The sequence below is a fragment of the Littorina saxatilis genome, linkage group LG2, assembly GCF_037325665.1.
Source record: "Littorina saxatilis isolate snail1 linkage group LG2, US_GU_Lsax_2.0, whole genome shotgun sequence".
Lineage (NCBI taxonomy): Eukaryota > Metazoa > Mollusca > Gastropoda > Littorinimorpha > Littorinidae > Littorina > Littorina saxatilis.
In genome coordinates, this window is record NC_090246.1 from 25,165,848 (window position 1) to 25,190,598 (window position 24,751).

General features: G+C 41.6%; 1 protein-coding gene across 1 annotated transcript in view; it reads right to left on the reverse strand.

Moving 5' to 3' along the window:
* The window catches only part of LOC138958586 (cadherin-23-like), a 27,433-nt gene continuing 2,682 nt past the window's right edge, over positions 1 to 24,751 (reverse strand). The window contains exons 4-32 of the mRNA XM_070329785.1: positions 24,381 to 24,519; positions 23,712 to 23,863; positions 23,342 to 23,497; positions 22,769 to 22,933; positions 22,157 to 22,221; positions 21,712 to 21,949; positions 21,257 to 21,484; positions 20,812 to 20,884; positions 19,420 to 19,651; positions 18,265 to 18,493; positions 17,402 to 17,540; positions 16,928 to 17,125; positions 16,303 to 16,607; positions 15,500 to 15,712; positions 14,747 to 15,073; positions 13,944 to 14,147; positions 13,209 to 13,422; positions 12,358 to 12,542; positions 10,944 to 11,084; positions 10,141 to 10,377; positions 9,171 to 9,259; positions 8,803 to 8,889; positions 8,557 to 8,622; positions 7,943 to 8,009; positions 6,353 to 6,480; positions 5,781 to 5,821; positions 5,361 to 5,409; positions 4,873 to 4,923; positions 1 to 3,509 (exon numbers count right to left, since the gene is read on the reverse strand). Of these exons, the coding sequence (XP_070185886.1) occupies positions 3,158 to 3,509; positions 4,873 to 4,923; positions 5,361 to 5,409; positions 5,781 to 5,821; positions 6,353 to 6,480; positions 7,943 to 8,009; positions 8,557 to 8,622; positions 8,803 to 8,889; positions 9,171 to 9,259; positions 10,141 to 10,377; positions 10,944 to 11,084; positions 12,358 to 12,542; positions 13,209 to 13,422; positions 13,944 to 14,147; positions 14,747 to 15,073; positions 15,500 to 15,712; positions 16,303 to 16,607; positions 16,928 to 17,125; positions 17,402 to 17,540; positions 18,265 to 18,493; positions 19,420 to 19,651; positions 20,812 to 20,884; positions 21,257 to 21,484; positions 21,712 to 21,949; positions 22,157 to 22,221; positions 22,769 to 22,933; positions 23,342 to 23,497; positions 23,712 to 23,863; positions 24,381 to 24,519 (4,770 nt within the window). The 3' untranslated portion in view covers positions 1 to 3,157. The remainder of the gene's footprint in view (positions 3,510 to 4,872; positions 4,924 to 5,360; positions 5,410 to 5,780; positions 5,822 to 6,352; positions 6,481 to 7,942; positions 8,010 to 8,556; positions 8,623 to 8,802; positions 8,890 to 9,170; positions 9,260 to 10,140; positions 10,378 to 10,943; positions 11,085 to 12,357; positions 12,543 to 13,208; positions 13,423 to 13,943; positions 14,148 to 14,746; positions 15,074 to 15,499; positions 15,713 to 16,302; positions 16,608 to 16,927; positions 17,126 to 17,401; positions 17,541 to 18,264; positions 18,494 to 19,419; positions 19,652 to 20,811; positions 20,885 to 21,256; positions 21,485 to 21,711; positions 21,950 to 22,156; positions 22,222 to 22,768; positions 22,934 to 23,341; positions 23,498 to 23,711; positions 23,864 to 24,380; positions 24,520 to 24,751) is intronic.

The window sequence follows — 24,751 nt, forward strand, 5'->3', positions numbered from 1 at the left end:
AAACATAAAACATAGTTTAATGCACAAATACACATGCCGTCTGATAAATACACATTAATTTGTCAAAAGTTTGACATAAAACTTTGAGAACAGCACTGTTTGTGCAGTGCTGTGTGATGCGTTATACTTATGGCACTCCGAGTAGTTCTTAAACATATCATCAAACATTTACAATAAACAGTAGTACACAGAATAAAACAATAATAAAAAAAGAAATTTTAAGAGTTAAAAATCTAAAGCAATCATACTTCCCCTGTTTTTAACGTGCGACACACGATACATAATTTTCACATTAAGAAAGTACTTCACTCAGTAGATATATAATGATACATGTTTTTAAAGAAAATGGCAGCAATTACTAGTGATTGTACATCGAGTCAGCTGAATGACGGTTGCAAGGATGACCTGTAGACTTTACGCCAATCAAAATAACGAGTTAGGCATATTACACTAACAGTGAGACATAAATATAGATATACGATTAAACATTAAAATGGTTACCATACAGCCTGATGCTGCAAAACATAATTATACAAGATAATCAATGCTTAGACATTTTAAGGATTTGAATACAATCTCAAAAACACAGGCTGTAAACTCACATGAACATGCTTTGGTAAATAAAGTGATCTCTACAATGTTTACAGCTTGAGTTATCTCGATATTGCGGCTGCAATGCACAGCTCGTTCTTGGTCCAAAGAGTATTCAAGCTGTTAAAATTACGGTGGCGAACACTTAAGAAATTAAAGCTGTATCCACACCACTGTGTAAAAGTATGCGTAGGAACATTCACGTATTCCTCGTTTTACGCCTTCTGAAGCCATTGACTCATATGGACGATATCCAGTGGTGTACTCTGACTAATCATTCATCTTACCACCATGTCAGATTTATGATCACTTACTTTGTCAGCAGCTGTGGATGTTTGAGACAGGTCTCACATCATGATCTCGTATCAGGCACTTTTTCAGCGGCAAGTCTTGGAAGGAATTTCTTCCGTATTTGGATTTATTACTCAAATGAGATCCATTTGAGCGTTTTCCACGTTTTCAAATATTCACAGTCTCACAATTTTACAGGCTGAAAGATCAGTCAGCTGTGCATATTGATGTACTACCAGGGGCGGATCCAGGGGGGTTTCCGGGGTTTCCGGACCCCCCCAGCCTAAAAAAAAAAATTTAAAAAGAGAAAAAAAAAAAAAATTTAAAATAAAGACAAACGTATGGCTCAGATTGCACCAGATTGCTCCATTTTCCTTGATTTTTATAAAAAAAATTTGCGGGGGGGGCATACCCCTGCACCCCCCTAGGAGCCGGCCTTTCTTTTCTAAGTGGCGATTTCAGAAAGTAGTTGGGTAATTTGTTGGAATTGGCTCAGGTTACACCAGATCGGTCAATTGTCCTTGTTTTGATCTAAATTTGTCTTCTTAATGGAAGGTGTATTTAGGGGAAGTTTCTTGGCTCAAAATGCACCAGTTTGCTCCATTTTCCTTGCGGGCATGCCCCCGGACCCCCCTAGGAGGTTCGAACGCTTCATGCCCTCAACTAGTCGCTTCGCGTCGTCGAATTGTCCCTAAAAAAAAATTGGAAACCCCCCCTAAAAATGATGTGATCCGCCCCTGACTACTCTGTTTACCTTTTAGACCTCATATCCTTACTGTTAACCGGCACGGTTGGCCTAGTGGTAGGGCGTCCGCCCCGTGATCGGGAGGTTGTGGGTTCGAACCCCGGCCGGGTCATACCTAAGACTTTAAAATTGGCAATCTAGTGGCTGCTCCGCCTGGCGTCTGGCATTATGGGGTTAGTGCTAGGACTGGTTGGTCCGGTGTCAGAATAATGTGACTGGGTGAGACATGAAGCCTGTGCTGCGACTTCTGTCTTGTGTGTGGCGCACGTTATATGTCAAAGCAGCACCGCCCTGATATGGCCCTTCGTGGTCGGCTGGGCGTTAAGCAAAAAAAAAAAAAAAAAAAAAAAAGATCCTTACTGCTTACATTTCCAACCCGTAAACATTTCGCAATCGAGTATACGATCTTTAGATAAGTTCATTGTCTGTTTCATATTATGTGTATGTCTGTCTGTCTGCTTCAAAGACTCGTCAACGTACTGGTAAATGTCAAGTTTTGTTTTGTCAATAATAAACGTTCCAATTATTGTGTTTTGATTCTGAAGTTTGGTACGTTGGCAGCCTATCTGTGTTTGGATTTGTACATTGCCAACGACAACTGTTTTGAAATTCACTGATTCCAATTAGTTTGTGTAGTTAATTTTAAACTGTCTATGTGCACACACACAGTCTTCTGGACATGATCTAAGCATCCAGGGGCATGTGTGTTGCCCTTCTCTGTTTTTGATTAGTTTCCAGTGTTATATAAAACGTCCACAGTGACTGCATGCATCAGGCTCACACTATTCTGGGTTTACTTTATAATTCCAATGTACACAGGTTTTTAATGTCAGCTGTATTAATTCACCAACTTCGGTTTGCTGAGAATACTCAGTGTGACTTTAAACTTCCACCGTGACTGTATTCATCAGTCTCAATTCTCCTGTGTTGTCATCGTGATTCCGTGGTACAGATAATTTCAGCGATTTTATTCTACGTGCTAAGAGCCTTGGTTTCGCTTTGAACAGGGTTTCAATGTCAGCTTTAACGATCCACCAGGAAGATATGTATTCAACTGTCCAGGCCGACATGATGGCCCTTTAAATGTTTGTGACAACCATGCAAGTCTGTTCTTTCTGTAGTGTTCGCTAAATGTTTTAGCTGAAAGGCGTTCGTAGATTCTGTTTTACTAGAAGCCTCTACTCCTTTTTGCATATAGTCTCAAGGTAAGCTGTATCAACCCACCAGAAGTGTTTGCATTCATACGATCCAGTGTCCACATAAACCTGAACGTATGCAACAGCTTTGCATTTCCCTGGACTCACACTCGTCAATGGCTGAAGCCGTTGCCCTGTAACATGTATAGTCATGTCGAAGTTCTTGATCTCAAAAAGCCGTAGTGTGAGCTAAACAAATTCAACAGTTCTAAATGTCCGTAGACTTAAAATCGTCTAAGGCTGACACCTTTGTTCTGTAACACTAGTTAACAAGTCCAAGTTCGCTCTATCTCAAATCTGTTGTGTTAGCAGTAGCTGAAAGTATTCAATATATCTAAATGTCTGTGGATTCACAATCGTCCAGACTTGCATCGTGTCCATGTAGAGTGTAGCGTTTTCCCACACCGTTTTGCTTAGTAGTAGATCCGTGAAGACTCCCCGTTCCATTACTTTGAAGTTGGGGAAGATGGTTTCTGCTTCTCTCGTGCTCGGCAAGCGCTTGCTGCAGATACACCTGATCCATTCTTAGAGGAGGGACGCTTTCAGTGTCTTCACCGTACAAATCCATCGTCACTTCTTCTTCATCTTCGCCGTCGTTGTTGTTGTCAGGGTTTGCATTGGAGTACGGTGCGGTATGTTCCACTCTGTTGACGTCAAGGGAATCTAGGGAGTCTTCTGAGTCCACGCTGTTGAGAGCGGATGAGAAGCTGTTAGTGAGCGAATGGCTTAAAGATTGATTGAGCTAGAGATGAGTGTGTGTGTGTGTGCGTGTGTGTGTGTGTGTGTGTGTGTGTGTGTGTGTGTGCGTGCGTGCATGCATGAGCGCGTGTGTGGGTGCATGTGTGTGTGTGTGTGTGTGTGTGAGTGTGCGTGCGTGCGTGCGTGCTAGCCTGTCACCCAGCATGTATGAGTGTGTGTTACTGTATCTGTGTCGAGCAGACAAAGATTGTGTGAGAGGTAAACCCTCACACAGTAGGTTTTACTCTGGCTTATCCAATTAGATTTTCAAAGAATAAACTGATTTTGTTCACTATAAACTGAACAGCCCACCGAAAGAAAATAGAATACACAACTTGACAACACTCAACAGACCACAAGTAAGCCATAGACACTCGAAATAATAGGCTACACTTCTTTCGTGTAGCACTAGGTAGTTCAAACTAAACAAGAAGGGCAAAGCCCATACGACTCACATGCTTGACCTTGACCTTTACATGACCTTGACCTTCAGGGTCAAGGTCAAATAACTAAACCTAGCAATGACATCATACACTAAGAACTGATTTACACATTTTTCCTACCAAAATATATGTGACCTTGACCCAAGGCCAAGGTCATCCAAGGTCATGCAACACAAAGCTGTTAATTCAAGACATAGGAAGTACAATGGTGCTTATTGGCTCTTTCTACCATGAAATATGGTCACTTTTAGTGGTTCACTACCTTATTTTGGTCACATTTCATAAGGGTCAAAGTGACCTTGACCTTGATCATATGTGACCAAATGTGTCTCATGATGAAAGCATAACATGTGCCCCACATAATTTTTAAGTTTGAAACAGTTATCTTCCATAGTTCAGGGTCAAGGTCACTTCAAAATATGTATACAATCCAACTTTAAAGGACCCTTGCGACCTTGACCTTGAAGCAAGGTCAACCAAACTGGTGTCCAAAGATAGGGCTTACATTTCCCTGTATAGCATACATAGCTAAGGTTGCCATTCTCGATAACTTCAGAAAAAAATGCGAAAATGTGAAAAATGGTCGTTTTTAAGACAACAATTACGGCCCCTGTGACCTTGAACTTGAAGTGAGGTCAAGTTGCCGCACATGTTTTTTGAGATCTTGTAACCATACACCATCAGGCCACATCAGGTGTTGATAGACTTAATAGTGTCCAAGAAATATCCAACGTTAAAGTTTTCCGGACGGACGCCGGGACGGACGGACGGACGGACGGACGACTCGGGTGAGTACATAGACTCACTTTTGCTTCGCATGTGAGTCAAAAATGAACAAACAAACACACAAAAATGAAGAAAATAATACCTTGCTCGGTCATTGTTGAGCTCGTCTTCCTTTCCAAATATCGGGTTGCTCCTAGAATGGTAGTGGAAAGAAAACATTTTCAGATTATTCCAGGCCTTACTTAAAATTGAGCAGTTTTCCGTTCATGGATTTTATGATCCATGTCGTATGTCTCATTCTAATTTATTATTTAAATTGTGTACAAATAAAGATCAATTATGAGTGGTTGTTTATTTTTGGTTTGTAGTTGTTGTTTTTCTCAAAATGTTCCCTCTTTAGTGGTGTGCTCGTTGCAAACGATTCCAAATGATTTCGTTCAATTTCTATTTAATATGCAGTTTCTTCTATTTTTGCCACCCATTAAAATGCATTCTGCCTACAAAATCCGACCGTATATTGTAGAATTTTATTTCAATGTGTAAATCAGCAACAAGTAACCAGTGAAAAAAATCAACAAAGACTTGATTCGTTTCTTGATTTGTTTCGAATTGTATGTGCGGCATACTCACGTAGGTGTTCTGAGCCCTGGGAACGTTTCTTTTATCGGCTTGGACATAGCTGAAATGCACACAATTGACACACATCAACATCATCAATCACCACATTACAATACTAACTATTGAATTGCAAAACAATAAACTGAGCTTTCTGTCTGCAGAGCTTCTATGAAAATAAAATAAAAGCAGAAACCTGTTGTTCTTTGTTCTTAAACGCTTGTGAATGAAATAGTTCAGTACACCACAAGATTAATTAGGATTTACACGTACGTGGCAAAAACATACTATCTTTAACTCCATACTAGACTGTACATTCTCGCAAATAAGCATACTATTGTTTTAATATTTGATACCATCTTTCAAAGCAATTATGTTTACGAGAATACGAACACAAATTACGAACAAGACGAACAGACACAAAAAACGCCTTACGGTATGTTTCTATGGTAGCTGCTTTCAGTTTTCGTTTGAACCTGAAACATAACGAACAAACAATTAATGAATACAAATAAAACGTTGTTAAATATAGCGCTATTTGTGTACTTACTGCCAAGTAGCAGTCTCAAGGCACGACACACGTATTACCAAAAACAACATTGAACATCGACATTCAACATTTAGCACATACAAAGAGTTCAGGCAAATACACAGAACTGCAGATAAAGATGCACCCACAACGCGTTAATGTTGTGCTCCTAGCATTATATTTTGAATAGTGTACTGATTTATCTGTCGCACAACGCAAGCTCAGAAGAGCCACACACAAATATTTGCAGCCAGGAAGGAGAATTCATTTGGATATCGAGTCCACTTCAGTGTCAACTGCTGTACATATGTATATATAGACTCACCTAAATACCTATCGGAGACTAAAACAAAGCAAACGAATCTGTTAAGATACTGCGAATTCTGTCCATTGTATACAAATGATGTTCTGAACGTTATACAGAGAGAGATGGTGAAATCAGAAAAAAAGAAGAAGAAAGAGCAATTTCAAAACCGACCTTCGTATGTTGTTGAACATCATGTAGAGAGTGATGAGAAAAGCGACAACGAGAACGCAAATGACGGCCCCTAGAATGTACTCCGTCTTCGTTTTCTCATCTGCCTTGGTCGCTGCTGCCTTGTACGTCTGCAAACAAGAAATACAGAGAGCGTGTAGAGGAAACTATAATAAGGTAGACACAATATTATTATTCATCCAGAAGAAGAAAAAAAAAACGCAAAATGCTATGTGCATTTTAAACTCATTTGAGGTTGGACTTTTAACAGTTTCATCACAAACAAACACCAGCTGATGCACGCAAGTAGGTATAAAGATAGCTAACATCACATCACCCTGTAAGTTTGAATTAAAAAAAAAAAGACCAAACCGACAGTTTATGTTTTCTGTGTACACCTTTAATCTCTTAAGTTCCCGAAAAGTTGAAGGCAACAAATTCAAGTACCCCAAAGCCGAGGCTGGCTAATCTCAAAATAATTCAATCGTGACCACGCGGAATTTACAATGGCTAGGGCATGGGCACTCAATACAAAATAGTTCACGATTTTTCTCTCTACTGTGGAAAGTGTAGCGTTCAGAAGCGTACAACCAACTGTGCATACAAATGGCATATAACCAAAAAGCATAGACAGAGATTGTAGCAAAATATTATCATTAACAAGGAAAAGATAATGGAGCGAGCGATGCTAGTTTGCGTAAATCGACCCTTTGGCCGCAGCTGGTTACTGATTTATTGAATGCATTGGTGCACATCTAGTATTAGGGAAAAGTAGAGAATCACCTGTAATCCACATCATACTTAAAGGTACTGAACTTGTCAAATCCAGGTGCACGTAGCCCCTGGGGCTTTTAGTCATACCTCAGGCAGCTATCCGTCAGAAGAACTACCAAGTTTCATTGACTTGCACCCAAAGAGTCAAGAACTGCGATTTGTTTACGAATTAATTTCGTACTCGGACCCGGCTGGTCTTGACCTATTTCTGGATCTAAATTTAGATCAGGTAGATCACCACATCATGCACAAAAAGACACGTCACTAGCAAACTATGTCAGACGTCATCATGAGTTTGTGTAAAACAAAATGGAGGCCGGAATCACTCAGTTGAATCGAACTCCGACCAAACACCACGCAATAACTAGGTTAATTTATGCACTCGCGTGAACAAGAAACTGTCGAGCTTCACAGATGTCGTCGTTGGGTAGTTTCGGGTTTGTTTTACTACCATAGGAGGATTTTTGAACTGTAAATGCACTCAGCTGCAACAAAAACGCAAAACGAAGGCTGTGAGCTGCACTGTGCCTTTGACTGTTACTCTATTTGAGGCTTTTTTTTTTTTTAAGTATAGCAAATGAATTGCACAGCTACCTGCAAAATCGTGTGCCGTTACGTTGGGTCTGAACACTTCGGTGTGTCTTTTGGGTGTTTATTAATGTTTTAACATTTGTTTTATGTTTATTGTCCGTGTCCAACGCTTCGGTTCAAGTCTTGCAAATGAGCACAATGGCAAAATAGTTCGTGTAGAAGTCGATCACATAGGGTATAAGCATATAACTGAAATGTAACATTGAGTAAAATGTGTATATAGTGCACCTCAATATTGTCAAGCTTCTGTTGCGTTTTCAGGTAGGTTGTCACTTCAATTGCATGATCCAGGAAACTGAAAAAACAGCAATGTTTACACAATCATATTAACATCTTGCTAGGTTTCTCTTTTTGACTTTACCTCTCTTACATTATCTCCCTTCGTGTATGTACTTTGTTGTCTTTTTTGCTTTACTCTCTTTCTCTTTCTCTCTTTCCTACTCTCTCTGTTGTCTTTCCCTCTCTCGTCGTGCTCTCTTGCTCTCTTGATCATTCTCTCCCTCTCTATCTCTCCTTTCGTTGCCTTTCTCTCTCTCGTCGTTTATCAGTGTGTGTGTGTGTGTGTGTGTGTGTGTGTGTGTGTGTGTGTGTGTGTGTGTGTGTGTGTGTGTGTGTGTGTTTGTGTGTGTGCCTCTGTCGCTCTCTCTCCTCTCTCTCTCTCTCTCCCTCTCTCTCTCTCTCTCCCTCCCTCTCTCTCGCTCTCTCTCTCTCTCTCTCTCTCTCTCTCTCTCTCTCTCTCTCTCTCTCTCTCTCTCAATCTATGTGCAGATGAAGTAGACACTGAATGCTTAAATTAAGCTTGTGTATCTCCTTACAACGGTCAATAGAAACGGTGAACTTACTCGCGAAGTGCATTTGCATCCATTGCCCTCTTCTTCTCGTTTAAAGCGTGAACTATCAGAACAGACCTAGACAAACAGACCAGTCAAATGAATAAAAGCAACAACTTACACAACAATAACAACAACATGAGGGATATCATGGTATATAAATCCATTAGCTGTTTCCGGAGGTTAAACAAAGAGCCAAAGTAATTGTGCTTATAGTTTCAGCATAGAGTGGCATTATTCATTTCTAAATTAACTCACTTTCCAGGGTTTACGATACCCTTGTCGTCTTCAAACGGTAGGCGATCATCTGCAATGAACTGCAGGCCGGTGCCGTTTGTCAAGTCACTGTGAGGTAAAGCAAAAAATGCGACTGATTATCACCAGGCTTGATTTTTACAGCATAAAATGCGGCATATAGATACACATTGTATCATATGTATTCGTATTATATTTCTAGTAGATTTTAATATTTCCCCAGTTGAGTATTGTGCTTATATTCAACCCAAATCATTATGATATCTGCATGTTTGTTTGACATAAGTCTTCCCCCCAGTACCTAAAGAGTGTACAGATAATCGCCCTGTTACAACAGTATTAACAATATTTAGATCAAACTGCTTCCATACCCCATAATGGCATTTTGTGTTTTCCGCAGCTCTTCCAGCGATTTGGAAAATGTAATCCTGATGAGTTTGTCCTCTCCAACCACGTAGATCTGTGGCAGAAATATCATTCATCAATGAACCCACGTGTGAAGCATTTCTTGTTTTCAAGAGAGAGAGAGAGAGAGAGAGAGAGAGAGAGAGAGAGAGAGAGAGAGAGAGAGAGAGAGAGAGAGAGAGAGAGAGAGAGAGAGAGAGAGAGAGTGTTTGTTTCTCCACTTTTCTCTTCCTGGCTGTACAATACAATAGTTACATCACATTATTTCAGCTTTCTCTGAGATATGAGGTTTGGTTAGGTTTTAAAACAGGAGTTCGGTAAATATCTGTCCTGATATTGTTTTTACGCATTGAAATACTGTAATGTTAGTGTCACAAACGTCTAAAGAGAGGGGGAGGGAGAGAGAGAGACATAGGGGAAGAGAGGGAAGAGAAAGACGAGAGAGAGAGAGAGAGAATGGGGAAGAGAGAGAGAGAGAGAGACATAGGGAAAGAGAAAGAAGAGAGAGAGAGAGAGAGAGAGAGAGAGAGAGAGAGAGAGAGAGAGAGAGAGAGAGAGAGAGAGAGAGAGAGAGAGAGAGAGAGAGAGAGAGAGAGAGAAGGGTGATGAAGAGAGATTTGATTGGTTGTTTTTATTTATTTCCCTTTATGACAATTCCGGGACAAGGAGGAGAGAGAGAGAGAGAGAGAGAGAGAGAGAGAGAGAGAGAGAGACAGAGACAGAGACAGGCAGAGACAGACAGAGACAGAGACAGGGATGGAGTGGGAAGGAAAGGGGAAAGGGAGCTTGAGAGCCTTATAAATACATACAGCTAAAAAGACATACCAGAACCACGTAAAGAAGAACAGATATTGGGCTAAACTAGCAACCAAAAAAGCTACAACACGAACACAAACTGTTATCAAAAACTCAACAGACATGTTTCCACCCAATCACCTTCAAAGTGACCGTGTCGTTGCCAGCCGAATCGTTGGCCATAATGACCCACGTAAAGAATCCTTCAGCATCTCCTGGGAGGTCCGCAATAGTGGTGACGCTACCATTTGCAGACAGGCCCAGCGGTCTCTCTATGGTTCTCAAGCTAGGTTTCAGGTCTGTGTCCATTTCTAAGTCTTTGGCCACTGAAAAATCGTGCCTACGATTTGCTCCTATGTCTGGATCGGTAACATATTCCTGAAGCAAAATACATTGTTTTAGAAATAGAGAATTTAATGACAATATCAACAGTCATTAAGACTTTGGTTCAGGTGGGTTGGTTCAAAAGTGAGTTCAGTTATACTTTTAGACCCTTCTGTATGGAACTACAGTGAAGAACGCAGTTGAAGCGTCTAACTGAAAAACGTAGATCGGCTAACTTTCACTAGTATTTGAAACCGTTTACCTCGATTTTGCGTTATTTCAGTAAATAAAATGGAGTTATTGAGATCCAACAGTGTGAAAATACCACGTGAAAAAGACAAATAACAACATCAACAGTTTAGCTTCTACTGCAAACAGAAACGTAACGGAGAGAATACCTAGCCTCGGAAAGAAGCTAGAATAACATTCTTATACAGCACAAATAAAGGTCTCCTCTTCCCTTAATTTCCAAAACCTTCGTTGGCTATGGGGTTTCTGCTGATTATTACCGAGGTAATTATTATCAAGAATGGGAATACTCCTGAGTATTACCTAGATAGCAATTCTCAACAATCTCCAAATCAACATACATGTAAGACCTTCAAGGCGTATGTTCTCACCTGAAGGTTGACAATAACATGTCCTGTTTTAGCTGTGGAGGTGACGCCCACTGTAATCTCAGGTCTGACGAAGACAGGTGGGTTGTCATTGATGTCTGTCACAGTTATGCGAATTTCTGCATTTGGATCGGGAGCTTTGTCCTGCACACAAAAAGAAAACAAGAAGAGCAAACGCTCGATCGAGTCACTTTCGCAGTTCTGAATATTATATGAGGCATCAGATGGACAGGAAGAAATTGCTATTCACAACACAATGAGTCACGTTCACATAAAATTTGAGCCCGGTCACTTTTATAGTTTCCGAGAAAAGCCCAACGTTAAGTTGTGTGTTGCCGAACAGAAAAGGCTAGTTATCTCCCTTGTTTTTCTGATAACGTTCGTAAAAGGCTACAGATGTAAATACTTTGATGTAAAGAATAATCCTACAAAGTTTCAATCACATCCGATGAACTTTGTCAAAGATATAAAATGTCTAATTTTTCCTTTGACGCTGACCTGTGACCTTGAAAAAGGTCAAAGGTCAACGAAACCATCGTTAAAGTGTAGAGGTCATTGGAGGTCACGACTAAACAAAATATGAGCCCGATCGCTTTGATAGTTTCCGACGTTAAGGTGGTGTCTACGGACGGCCGGCCGGCCGGCCGGACGGCCGGCCGGACAGACTAACACTGACCGATTACATAGAGTCACTTTTTCTCAAGTGACTCAACAAAGAGACGTTACTCTTTCAACAAAGACTGACGACATTTGAAACGCGTTTCACGTGTGGTACATGAGATGTGCTGTGAGAATTAACGTACGAAGCAAGTGACACCGACAGACAAAAACACTACGCACTACCCTTGAGGAACACACGATTTCACGACCTCCATTCAAGTAAAACTAACTGGTATGTGAAAAACATTCTTCTCAAACCAGCTGGGTCTTCCAAACCCGAGAAGAACACATGTCTTTTTAATACATCACCTCTAAAAGTGAACAGACAAGGCACATAGTGGTTTGTGTGTGGGGCGAAGGAAAGTTCACAGACTATGAAAACAACAACAGATTAACCAACATAAACTTCTTTTTTCTTATTTAAAAAAAGCACAACAACAATATACTTCGACAATATCTAATATCATCCAGATGCACAAACACGATATACTTCGGTATTATATAATTATTATCATCCGGATGCACAAACACGATATACTTCGGTATTATATAATTATTATCATCCGGATGCACTAACACATAAGAGAAGAAAACCCATGCACGGATTGATAACTGTTTGTCCCTGAATGGCTGCAAAGGAACAAACAGATCAGAAAATGACTTTATTTTGCCACCTAGTTCATGTTGCGTTGATTTCAGTTTAATACGAGTTGTCCAAGTACACACGTACATATAAGACGGTAATTAGTAAACGTACATTGCTCGGGGCACAACTGCCTTTGTCTGGCGTGCAATCTGCTGCCGTGACCCAAAGGACGAAGCTTGCCTGACTTGCGTTTTCACGGTCCAAAGATCTGGTCAAGATAAGTTCTGCTGGCTGGTCAGTGTTGGTGCTGATGTTGAAGTAATCTGCCAGTTCTTTTGGGCGGCCTGGCTGGACAGCTGGTCAAATACACGAAATTAATTGGCCAGACGTTCATATAATCGATGAAAGCAACAACATTACCTAAGGAGAGCATTTTGACGGTTATTTACAACTAGTATTGAACCGTTCCGGCAGATACTTGTCATTGTTATTAATGGATGCATATAATTTCTCATATTTTTCTTCTTCTTAGAGATTAGGGTGGTTTGTTGGGGTGAGGGTAGGGGAGGGAGATGATCGATGGGGATGAACCACCTTAACTTTGGCAGAATCTTTGCTCTTCTTTGGTTCACATCTTTGTTCTTTTTTGGCATATGTGACCCTCCACCACGAAATGAGTCGCATGTCACCTCGCGCGGTTCTGCGCTAGGCTTAATATAAGTCCGGGGAGTATCTGGTAACAGTGTGAGGATCATCTTAATCACAGGCTTATAACTCAAACAGTGTTCGCTCTTTTCTAAAACGGGTTTCACCACTGGATAGAGCATAAAAAACTCTTTAGGAAAATGTAAAAATATGAAAATCATGCAAAGGTGACATGCGACTCATTCCGTGGTGTAGGGTCAATATTATTGCTGGTGGAACGGCCACTATACGGCTTGTCTTGTATTCAATCGTGGAACCCCATGACGACATTCCACAGTCCAAGTTTACAGAGACTAATGATGAATTACTTCACTCACATAGACTATAACATGTCCTCTTGTAAGAATCGAGATCCTCTGCATACACTGTTCCCAGAGACACAGTTGCCTTTTCCTCGGGAACATGGAAGGAGTAATCAGTTCCGTTGAAATTTGGCTGCTCGTTGTTACCGTCGTCAACGCTAATGGTGATTCGAGGCAAGGTGGTCGATGAAGAGGTTGGTATACCCAAGTCTTGCGCTCTGATCGAAATCTGTTTTGCAAATCAAAATTGTATATGTACAGTAAGGCCATCAACCCCTCCTCCCGCCCATACACAAATTGCAAAGGAACAAAGCATACATTGGTCCTCCCCCTTCCAAAAAGAGGAAGAACACAAAACATGTCAAAAAGGTAATTGTCACTCTCCGATGACAAAGTTCAAACAAGAAAAAAAGAAGGATCGGTTGGTTGGTATTGTTTTCTCTCAGCGCATATGACTTTTTATTGGCCGACACTCCCCCGATTGGAGACCCCAACATGTCGGAGACGAGCAGTTTCTCCCCTGAAACGTAAACATCGAGTGTTTGTTGTCCTTCAAATACATTTGATTGTTGATATTTGTGATGGATAAAAAAGTCGGTCAGGCAACCAGATTAATTGTATCTTTTTGTTTGTATCTTTTGTAGACCTTATGGGAATGTGATTTAATACGTTTCGTGATGATGTTCATGATCAACGCCTGCTTTTGAGTGGAATCACTATCACCTACTCTATACCATTCACTGAGCTTACCTGGAATTGTCGTTTCGTTTTGGTGCCAAAGAGTTTAGCCGTTTTAAGCTCGCCAGAATCAGGGTCAAGATTGAAGAATGTCAGATCAGCCGAGTCAGAGGTAGAAGCGTTGTCGAAGAAGTATCGCACCTTCCCGTTGGTCTCTTTGTCCCGGTCGTCGTCATGTGCCACGAATGTCCAGACGGAATCTCCGATCTTTGCACACTGCAACATTATTTAATAGCTGGTATAGTCAAACCTGCACTGGCGACCACCTCTTGATAAAGACCATCTGCCCATTACTAACACCCAGAAAGATGCTCCACGAGTTTGTCCAAACGACCACCAGTCTATGAAGACCATGTTTGGGTAGTCCCTTGTACGGTCGTTATAGACAGATGGAGTGGTCTAAGGGGCCACGTGATTAAAAGTATTTGAACTCACGTGCACAGCGATATGCCGAGAGGAATGTATGTAGACAACAGAGGGATACAGACAACATACTTATAAAGACACCAGAGGGAAACAGACAACACAGTGATAAAGACGACACAGGGGTAGAGATATGAGAGACGCGGGCAAAAGCCAAAGATGTAAACTAATTTCCCTCACCGAGAATTGTTTTGGGCATCAACGAATTAGCTGTTTTAGCGATGCCGACAAATAATCAGAGACTTATGTAATACGTGACAGGTCAGAACAAATCATACATACACAAAAACACTACACGTGAAACAATTCACACAAAATGTCACCATTTTTAACCTTCGTGAAAAATCACAAGAACGTTCTTGATGAGGAGGTTTCAAGAAGCTTCCACATACCTCAGGAACACGAAGATCACTGTAGTTGCCCACGAAGTAAGGCTTGTGAGTGTTTTCGTCTTTGATCTCGATGGTCAAACTGGCCGAAGCGGTGAGCGAAGGCTGACCATGGTCAACCACTGTGACAGTGTGGTTGTAGGTGTCAGCTTTGCCCCTGATGCTGGTGTTGACGAACACCTCTCCGGTACTCTCGTCCATCGTGAAGTAGTAATGAGAACCCGTGTCTTGAGAGGCCATGTAGAATGAGAGGACGGCGTTCTGGCCTTCGTCTTTGTCTGACGCCTGCACTGGGCCTGGGTTCATGTTCAGGACTTTTTCCCCCTCAGTCTGAAAACAAACAATCGTAAGCAAGTCAGTTGGGACAAGTCGAGTCAACTTGTCAAGGCTTGGCTGAGCATTACTTGACTTGACTTGACTCGACTTCACTTGGATTTGACCTGATTTGATTTGGGTTTGATTTGATTTGATTTGGAATTGACTTGAATTGACTCAACTAGACTATGAATGGACTTTGATTGGACTAGGAATTGACTTGACCTGGAATTGACTTAATCTGGATTTGACTTGACTTGGAACTGACTTTGTTTGACTTGTCCTAACTTGACTTGGAATTGACTTGACTTGATTGGGAAGTATAGAAAGACAGACACACAAAAAAAGAGACAAACTGACAGCAAGCTTAAGTCAGCATTGCAGCCAGCCAGCCAGCCAGCCAGCCAGATATCCTGCCCATATACTCAATATCTGACGAACCTTTGTTTCATCAATCTGGGCTGTGTAGGAATCTGTCAGAGGGTCGATGTTGGTGAAGAGTGGTGGGTTGTCGTTGACGTCATTGATAATGACGGTGATTTGTTGGATGGCACGACGCTTGACGTCAGTTATAGGGTTGTCCAAAGCGGCGACACCGAACGTGTAGGAGGGTATCGACTCTCTATCCAGTTTTCGTTTCACAGTGATTGCACCCTGCAATTGTCATCGATTCAGATAGAGACAGGGACGCACACATACAGATATAGATATATAGACACAGTTATCCATATACTTACTTTCAGGAAGATATCAACATTATTGACTTTTCGTTCAACAGTGATCGCGCTCATTGAAGGAGTCAGAGTCAGGAACGAACACAGCGGAGAATACAAAGACGCACCAAAGGACACACAAAGCATAGGTTATTTAAACAAAATAAGCACCCCCGATGATACCCTTAATAGATGAATCGACTTTGAAAGGCGAGAGAAGTGACAAATCATAAACTTACTCGTAATTGTTAGGCAGCGACATAGTAGTGCAACACATGTTAACATTGTGTCTTAGCTGAAACAGAACAAAACTTATAATATCTGATTTTTAGAATGTTCCAGTTCTTGTGTGGTATGCACTGAATCTACTAGAGAGTGAAAGAAGAAGCGTACGCTGTCCTCTTTATTTTACCGTGTGACAATAAGCAACAGTATCTCGTATACAGAACTACGAAATCTACAACCTGCCGATTTTGTATATAGCTGCCTGCATGCAATTTTAATGAATTATATTGGAGTTTCTTTACTTACTGTGCTGTTGATGACAAAATCCAGCACATTGTCAGCAAAGTCAAAAGTGACTTTAGCATTGGGACCAATGTCGGCATCAGTGGCTCGGACAATCGTCACCACCGTTTCATTATCCGCGTCCTCAGCCACATAGAAGACATATGATTCGTTCACAAACCGAGGGTCGTTGTCATTGGCATCGAGCACTGTCACCTCTATAGTCAGGTTTGAAGAAAGGGGAGGCAATCCGGTGTCTGTTGCAATCACTGTGAAGTTTACCTTGGGAGTAACTTCCCTGTCAATTTGGTGCCGAAGGGAAACCTTTCCTGCAAATGCGTAAGGGTAGTCACGGGATTTGAAACGACCTAAAGCAAACGTGCACAACGAAATGCTAAATAAAAGCATCTGAATACAAAACATGGGAATCATACATTTCTCTGCACAGCGTCATTTCTCGAAAGCATGCTTTACTGGTTCATTTTTCGACAATAGGCTTATTTCTTTCAACCATGAATAATACAAAATAATTTGTTTAGGGAGCGTTGCCCTTTCCTATACCAAAACCCGATGTCGCAATGTTACAATTTTATCCTAAAAGCATAACATCTGCAATTAAAACAAGTGTTAAATCAAAAGCAAGACTTACCGTCAGAATCAATATCAAAGTAAGCCTCAGTCTCATTGAGAACTGTGAAAGTGACACTCTGGTCTCTGTCTGCGTCACGCGCAGTAAGGGAGGCCACCTCCGTGCCTACAGCCAACGATTCTGACACTCGAAGAGATTTACTTCCTCTGATCTCAGGGGCGTTGTCGTTCCGGTCAAGTAACGTAACTGTTAGTGTTGCTGAAAAAAAGTAAGAGATAATTTAAGTATGGACTCTCTACGCATACAAGCCTTTGTATACAAAACAAGTTGTTGCTGTGTTGTTGATGTTTACCAGACTGATACACCAAACTACAGAGTGTCATCTTACCGGTTGTCCTTTTTCCTTTCGGGACATTTGAATGTCGAACGCAGTTGATGATTTAATTAGTTCCCACTAACTGGAATAGTCAACAGTAAAACAAGCATAATGTAGAGGCACAAGCAGAGTTCTTGATCTGCTTGTAACAGTATTACCTAAAGCAGTCTGAGGAAGTTGTTTGACACCATGTGTGTCGTTGACGAGGACTTTCAGCACGATGACTTCAGCCGTCTCTCTGTCCAGCTTAGACTTGACCGATACTCGGCCAGTGGTTGGGTTTACTTCAAACCAGTTCTGCAACACGCATGCGAGTTGTTTCTGTACGTATACAATCGGCAAGGAGCAGGGGAAAAATGCCCCGGAAGCATTACTGCCGAAATGGCGGGGAAAGACCGGCAATACAAGTAAAAGCTCACTCGTGCAAAAATCAACAACAGTGCACGTAGAAGTTACAGCTAGCCCACGTACGCAGAAGAAGTGGAATGGAGAAACTTACATCCAGAATTAATAGCAAACTGTTCATAATGTTGGTTGATTATCATAATGATATGTTCCAACAACATTACGGATAGTTCCTTAGTATAGAGTCTGGGGATGTGAGATGTGCATGATGTGTTGTTTGAATCTGACAGTGATTGTATGAATTTTGTATACATGTATTGTTGTCACGCGCTTTGAACTTCTGATAAGGCGCTTTATAAATGCCCGTTATTATTATTATTATTATTATTATTATTATTATTATTAATTCAATGACAATGTTCACAATAAGCAAGTGACATACATGTTCATTGCTTGCTCAATGTAATAATATTTTTATTCCTGACGTGCAAAGTATACAGCTTATGATGACTCTCATTCAATCTTGACTTCTGTGAAATGCATGAAAACATACGATTTACTCTACAACAAAACAGCAGGTCACACATACCCCGAACTGAACTGAAAAACATGAAAGGAAATAGATCATAGTACATTTTTTTTTTAAAGATCACACCAAACAAGCTCTGCAACCTACCTGAATCAAAGTGATGTTGACGGAAACATCCCTGTCGGTGGCGGCCTGAGAGTCTTCAAGAAGCCAGATGAACTGGAGGTCAGAGTCAGTGTCGTTGTCATAGGCGTGTAGTAGAGCAACTTCATCAGAGACACTAGCATTCTCGTAAATCTTCACTTCTTTTCTCGCCTCAGAAAAAACGGGTAGCTCGTCGTTGACATCCAGTAAAGACACAGCGACTGTAGCAGAACTAAAACACGTGAAGCATTATTTGTGTTAAGTTAAGACATTTAGACTCCTTAAAATCATTTCGGAGTGGATGAACGTCGTCTCCAACGACAGGCGTGGATACCAAAATGTGGTTTATTTGAGATGTAGAAAATATAAGTAATAAAAGGACTTCTTCTTCTTCTTCTTCGTTCATGGGCTTAGACTCCCACGTACACTCGTGTTTTTGCACGAGTGGAATTTTACGTGCATGACCGTTTAATAAAAAGACTAAATTAAAGCACTTAAAATAGAAATATGTAACCTACTTTAAACAAGAAATTCCTCCGAGGTAGGAAAAACACCCCCGTCAAAGGGAAATAACCTTCTCAAATGGTGGCAGTGACTGAGTGAGAATGGTTATTTCCCTTTGACCATTAAGATGTCCCTCTATAAGTCCTTGTATAATTTTAATCCACCAATAACTCCCTAACCGTGTGTTTGACTGGTCCCAATTTTTGTAAGGACCGTCTCAGGAATGTATAGAACCTGTTCACCAAGTTTGGTGACGATCGGTCCGTTCATTCTTGAGATCTATATGCGAACACAAACAAACAAACAAACACATCGACCGAAACCTATACACACCCCTATACCGGGGTGTAATAATGTATTACATTCTTTCTATGAAAGAGTACAAAAACCGCCATGGCAATTGTGTACGCTGCGTATAGGCCGGTTGAGACCCTATTGATGTATGTATGTCACCAAACCGATGTATTTTCGAAGATGCATCATGATTATAAAACTGAAAAACAAGCATCCACATTTGATTCTTCTAAAGGCTCGATTCTGTTTGCCCCGTTACATCATTGGAGGTCAAACAGCCGGGAATCAACCTTATTTCGACAAGAACGCGCACAGTCACAGTCTAATAGTATCTAAACAGTTTCCTGGCCAACAACTCACCTGGAGCGAGGGGGATCTCCCCTATCCGAAGCCAGTACGGCGAGGCTGAATCCTCCGTTGGCGTTGTCCCTCTCCCTGTCCAGGTTGGCCCCTGGGCCTACGGTGATGACGCCAGTGGTGCTGTTGATACGGAACTTGTCGGACCCTCTGCCCGAGTCCAGGACGTAGAACGTGACGTTGTTGGGCCTGCTGCCGTCACCGTCTAACGCTAACACCTCCGTGACGTATGTTCCTGTGATGACGTAGCGTAAATGCCAACGCAGTGAAGTTTATGAGCATTGTCGTCTTTTTGATTTGGAACACACTATGTTACACGTTTTTGGCTCACGTAAGTGTAGCCTATGCGATGTTAACTTTTGTCTGTCTGTGCGTGCGTGCGTGCGTGCGTGCGTGCGTGCGTGCGTGCGTGCGTATGTATGTATGTCTGTGGTATAAACTTTAACATTTGACTGAACACCGAAATACTAATTTTACCTGGTTATTATTTAAGCAACAGCTTCAAAGTATTGAAGCAATAATCAACATTTCGTCGGCACGTATGTAGTTAAAGTGTGTATCCAAAGAAAACGGGTGGTGGGGGGTGAGGGGGGGGGGGATTAAAAACAGGTGACTGGTTTGTGTCGTGTGTGGTATGTAGACCAGGTCAGGGGTCAAGGTTAGGTCACTCAGATCGCGTGAAGGATTGTGGTATAGATACAGTTATCACCGAGCTGCGGTTCGCCGATTCGGAGAAGACGATTTCACATTGTTCGGTTTCGTAGCTCCAGAAAAATAGATAAAGAAGATACCACAGGAGATTTCCTACAGGTTAATCTGCACAGCGTGTTTCCAGTGTCTGAGCGAGGAAGCGCAGCGCTGTCGAAAGCGCAGTGTCGATCTGGCCATCTCAGGCAGTCGTGTCCCCGTAAGTAGGCTACAGACAGACAGATCTAGATCTAGTGTCTCGCACTCTTGCACCGTGTCACCTATGCTTACTGTGTGTGTGTATGTGTGACGGAGTGATTGAGTTTGTGTTACTGTTTGTTGATTTCTTACGTGAGCCTTGAAGGCTTTGCCTCTTGTTTTTCCTCTTTTCTTGTTCCCCCTTTCAGCCTTCTTGTGTTATCATCTCCCAACATGGTAAAACACACAGGCAAACAAAAACACCAGTTCCCAGAGTACACTAAAATATCTTGTCAGTGGATAATTTAGAGTTTTGAATGTCTTGTTGATTTCTATCAAGTATTGCTTTGTAAACAGGAAATGTATCCGTTTTGGTTTAACGTTACTTGTGATACACACTTTATTTAAAAACTAACATTATTTGCAAAAGCTGATCATCCTTTAACTTGTCTATGGAATGCAACATTCTCATGATTGATGTTTAAACCAGACCTCATATAAATGAGTTACCTTCGTCTGAGTTTTCTGTTACGCTTGCACGATAAACTGTCTGTGTAAACCTAGGATCCACATCGTTAACGTCCTGGAAGCAAAGAAAATACAAGCGTGACTGGTTATCGGTTCATGAACTTAATTACATTTAAGAAAACGACAAAACAATTAATTTCATAAATTATTACGACTCAACCAAAAATATACAAACAAGGCCACACACAACTTAACAAACCAGCCAACCAAACAAACCCAGCCCTTTACAAAACAAATGTATTCAATGAGGATAGAATCATCACATATCTTCAGTTCACTTCCTGGAACGAACATTATGTCTACTTGCAAAGTTGTCCGTTGCAAGATCTGAGAAACAAAGGGAAGTTAAGATTTGGTTAAGAAGTTGCCTTTGCTAGATACCCTATACACTACATGACACAGGTAAACAAGTATATATCGTATTCACCTCGACTTCAATGGCAACAGTTGCAGTGCCGGTGAGTTGATGTGATGCTCCTTGGTCTCTGGCCTCGACTATCAACTGGACCTTTCGTACTTGTTCAAAGTCGACCTCTGAGGTGATGTGTAGCTGTCCACTGACAAGAGAGAAGTTGGCACAAGAGATAGGAGGGCACCTCACAAGGTGATACGTTAACCGACTGTTGACTGTGTTCGGCTCGTCGTCATCTTCGGCCTGTGGGATACATGCACAAACAAACGTCTTCATTTCCATGTCAGCACAGGAACCATGTTCCCAGGTGAAAGCTGTGGAAAAGCGTCACATGAACATTTACGTCAAGGGTACACACTTTAACAAAATTCCAAGAAACGTCTCAAGTCTGTAAGGCAAAATCATTTCAGTAACCAAGACACACACTCCTCTTACCTTATCAACAACATTAGCAATTCTAGGCCTCTCACCTGCAGAACAACAGGGGGGCTTAGCACGAGGGAGTTCTCCAACACTCTGGTACTGTAGTTAGACAAGAAACGAGGCTTTTCATCGTTTACATCCGTGACGGTGATCTTTAGGGTTGCACCGCTGCGGCGACCACCTCCGTCTGTCGCCACGGCTGTCATGAGGTAGATGTCTTTGCTTTCTCGGTCTGTGGAGCTGTCTGCTGTTCTCAATTCTCCCGTCACAGGGTCGATGAAAAACCTGGGATTTCAATGGCAAAAGAAAAACGATTAAGGACCATGCTACGACCTACGTCTTCTGACTGTCTGTATTTTCCCGGACTGTGCAGTTGTCCGCTGCTCTCATTTCTTCTGTAATAATTATAGTCAATGGAAAACCTCGCACGTAAACAAAGAATATGTCTGCTGAGAAGAGACCACTTAAAAATACCAATCATTCTGAACTAACCTGTCCGCATCTCCTTCCAGGGAATAAGTGATGTTTCCAAAACTGCCAGAATCTTGATCCACCGCCTGTCCGAAAATATGTTTGCACAGTATCACATACCAGAAAAATATATGCGCAAATGCAACCCAATATCATATAATTCATTTGTTTCTTTCTCATGCTCGTCGCAATGCGACATGGGTTTCTTCAATCAATTAAAAAACCCAATTATTTCACAGACACAGACAAATACACAAAACAAATCAGACGAGACAACGTACCCGCCGGCCCGCCCGCACGCCAGCACGCACGCACGCACGCACGCACACACACATACACACACTCATACTCACACGCACGCACACACATACACACACATACACACACACACTAACACACACATACATGTACGCACACACACACTAACACACACACACACACACACATGTACGCACACACACACACACACACACACACACACACACACACACACACACACACACACAAAGTAGCTTTACAAAATACTCTCAAATATTTTCTCAGGAAGCGGTTTCTACGTTTGCCCGTTGAATAAAACATTAATGTGAAGGCATCCCTGGTGTATAGTGACACGGTTACACACGCCAAACGTACGTGTATCGTGGTGATGTTAGTTCCCCGCTGACTGTTTTCTGTCACACTGGTGTTGTAACTAGCGGGTGTAAAGACAGGGTCGTTGTCGTTAACGTCGATGATGTTGACAGTGACACTGACAGTGTCACTAAAGTGGTCTCCAGTGTCTGTTTCCATTGCTTGTAGCTGCAAGGAAGGAATTCACATTTATGTAGGGACTGCATAGTGAGTACTCTGGATCATGGCAATACCATTAATGAAGACCTGTGAAAAAAAAAAGGAATGAAGACTGAAATAGTTGTTACTTTATTGTAATTCTAAGTCAGCGATATAAGACACCAGTACACCAAGAAGCGTACACTTTAACTATAATTTGCATACAAATGATCTGATTGTTTGATGGACTGGTGGTGGGGGTGGTGGTGGTGGTGCTGCTGCTGCTGCTGCTACTACTTCTACTTCTCCTCCTACTATTACTACTACTACTTAATGCTGCAAAAACAATTCCGCTAGCAACAATAAAACCAGCTTTCATACAAGCAACAAACAACAATATGAAGTCTAACATTGCAAGAAAGGAGAAAGCTGACTCACATTGAAGGTGATCGACTGCATCTTCTCGTAGTCCAGAACAGACCCGTTTAACACTCTCAGCTGAACGAGAGCGAAAGAACGGGCCGTGGCTGGTTCTGCTTTAAAGTAACCATTGTTTGGTCCAACCACGCTGATGTTGAACACACAGTTCTGATCCTGTACGACAACAGAAGAAATGATTTTGCAATGAATGCATTTGGAAAATAGATAAACACGAATCACGATTGTTGACACACACACACACACACACACACACACACACACACACACACACACACACACACACACACACATACACACACACACAGCAGAATGCCCGACCAAAGCATAACTATAACCAGGCCAAAAGACCAGGCTCGTGTATACTCACAGTGTCCAAATCGGTGACACTCATCTGATCAGAAGAGACCAACGTAAGGACGCTGTCCTTGACAGAGTTTTCCTGTATCTCAGCTGTATAGGTCCTCTTGTTGAATTTGGGTGTGTGGTCATTGACGTCAAGCACATTGATGGTGAGGGTTCCTGATGAATGAGTGCATTCGTCGGTTAAAAACCACAAGTATGTAAGGACACGCTTGCGGTATAAGGAAGACAACATTGCAAAATGGTCAATACTGACGGGAAAGAACCCAACATTTGTCCACTCTCACTTCTCCGAAATTAAACACACACACACACACACACACACACACACACACACACACACACACACACACACACACACACACACACACACACACACAAAACACCAATTTAAATCAGTTATGAGCAGCAAAAACACAAACCCACATTTTTCAATACCACAAAAACATCTGTTGATATAAACAATATCTTAGAGTGTACGTTGCAACACCACAACATCGCTTAAAATGAGACATACATTCACTTATTTGCAAGTTCTATCCCATCGAGTGTAAATTTCTCTTTTAATGTTTTATTACAATGAAAACAAAGACAAAAGCTAGAGAAAATAACTGAACAACAAAAACCCACAACAACCTCAACACAAAACCCCAAAGAAGTAAAATAAATGCGAAACCTGTGCCAGTCTGAATGGAAGAGTTTGCAGCGTTGGTATCTGTGACGTTGACAACCAAAATAGCACGTGATATCCGTTCTCTGTCAAGAGTAGAGTTGACCTGGATCTTAGCGACGTTGTTCTGTACCTTGAAGGCTACCTGTTGCCGATATAAAATACTAGTGAGTTATTAAGATGAACTAAAACAACAAAGGCAAACAAAAACACAACGCTCGGAATAACTATGTAATGGGAACAAGAGAGAGAGAGAGAGAGTGAGCGTGTCAAAAAACATGCCGACACTAACGGAAAGACAGACGGACAGGCATAGAGACAGACAAAAGGATAAAGACAGAGAAAGAATGGCCAGGATAGGGAGAAAGCGACAGCCG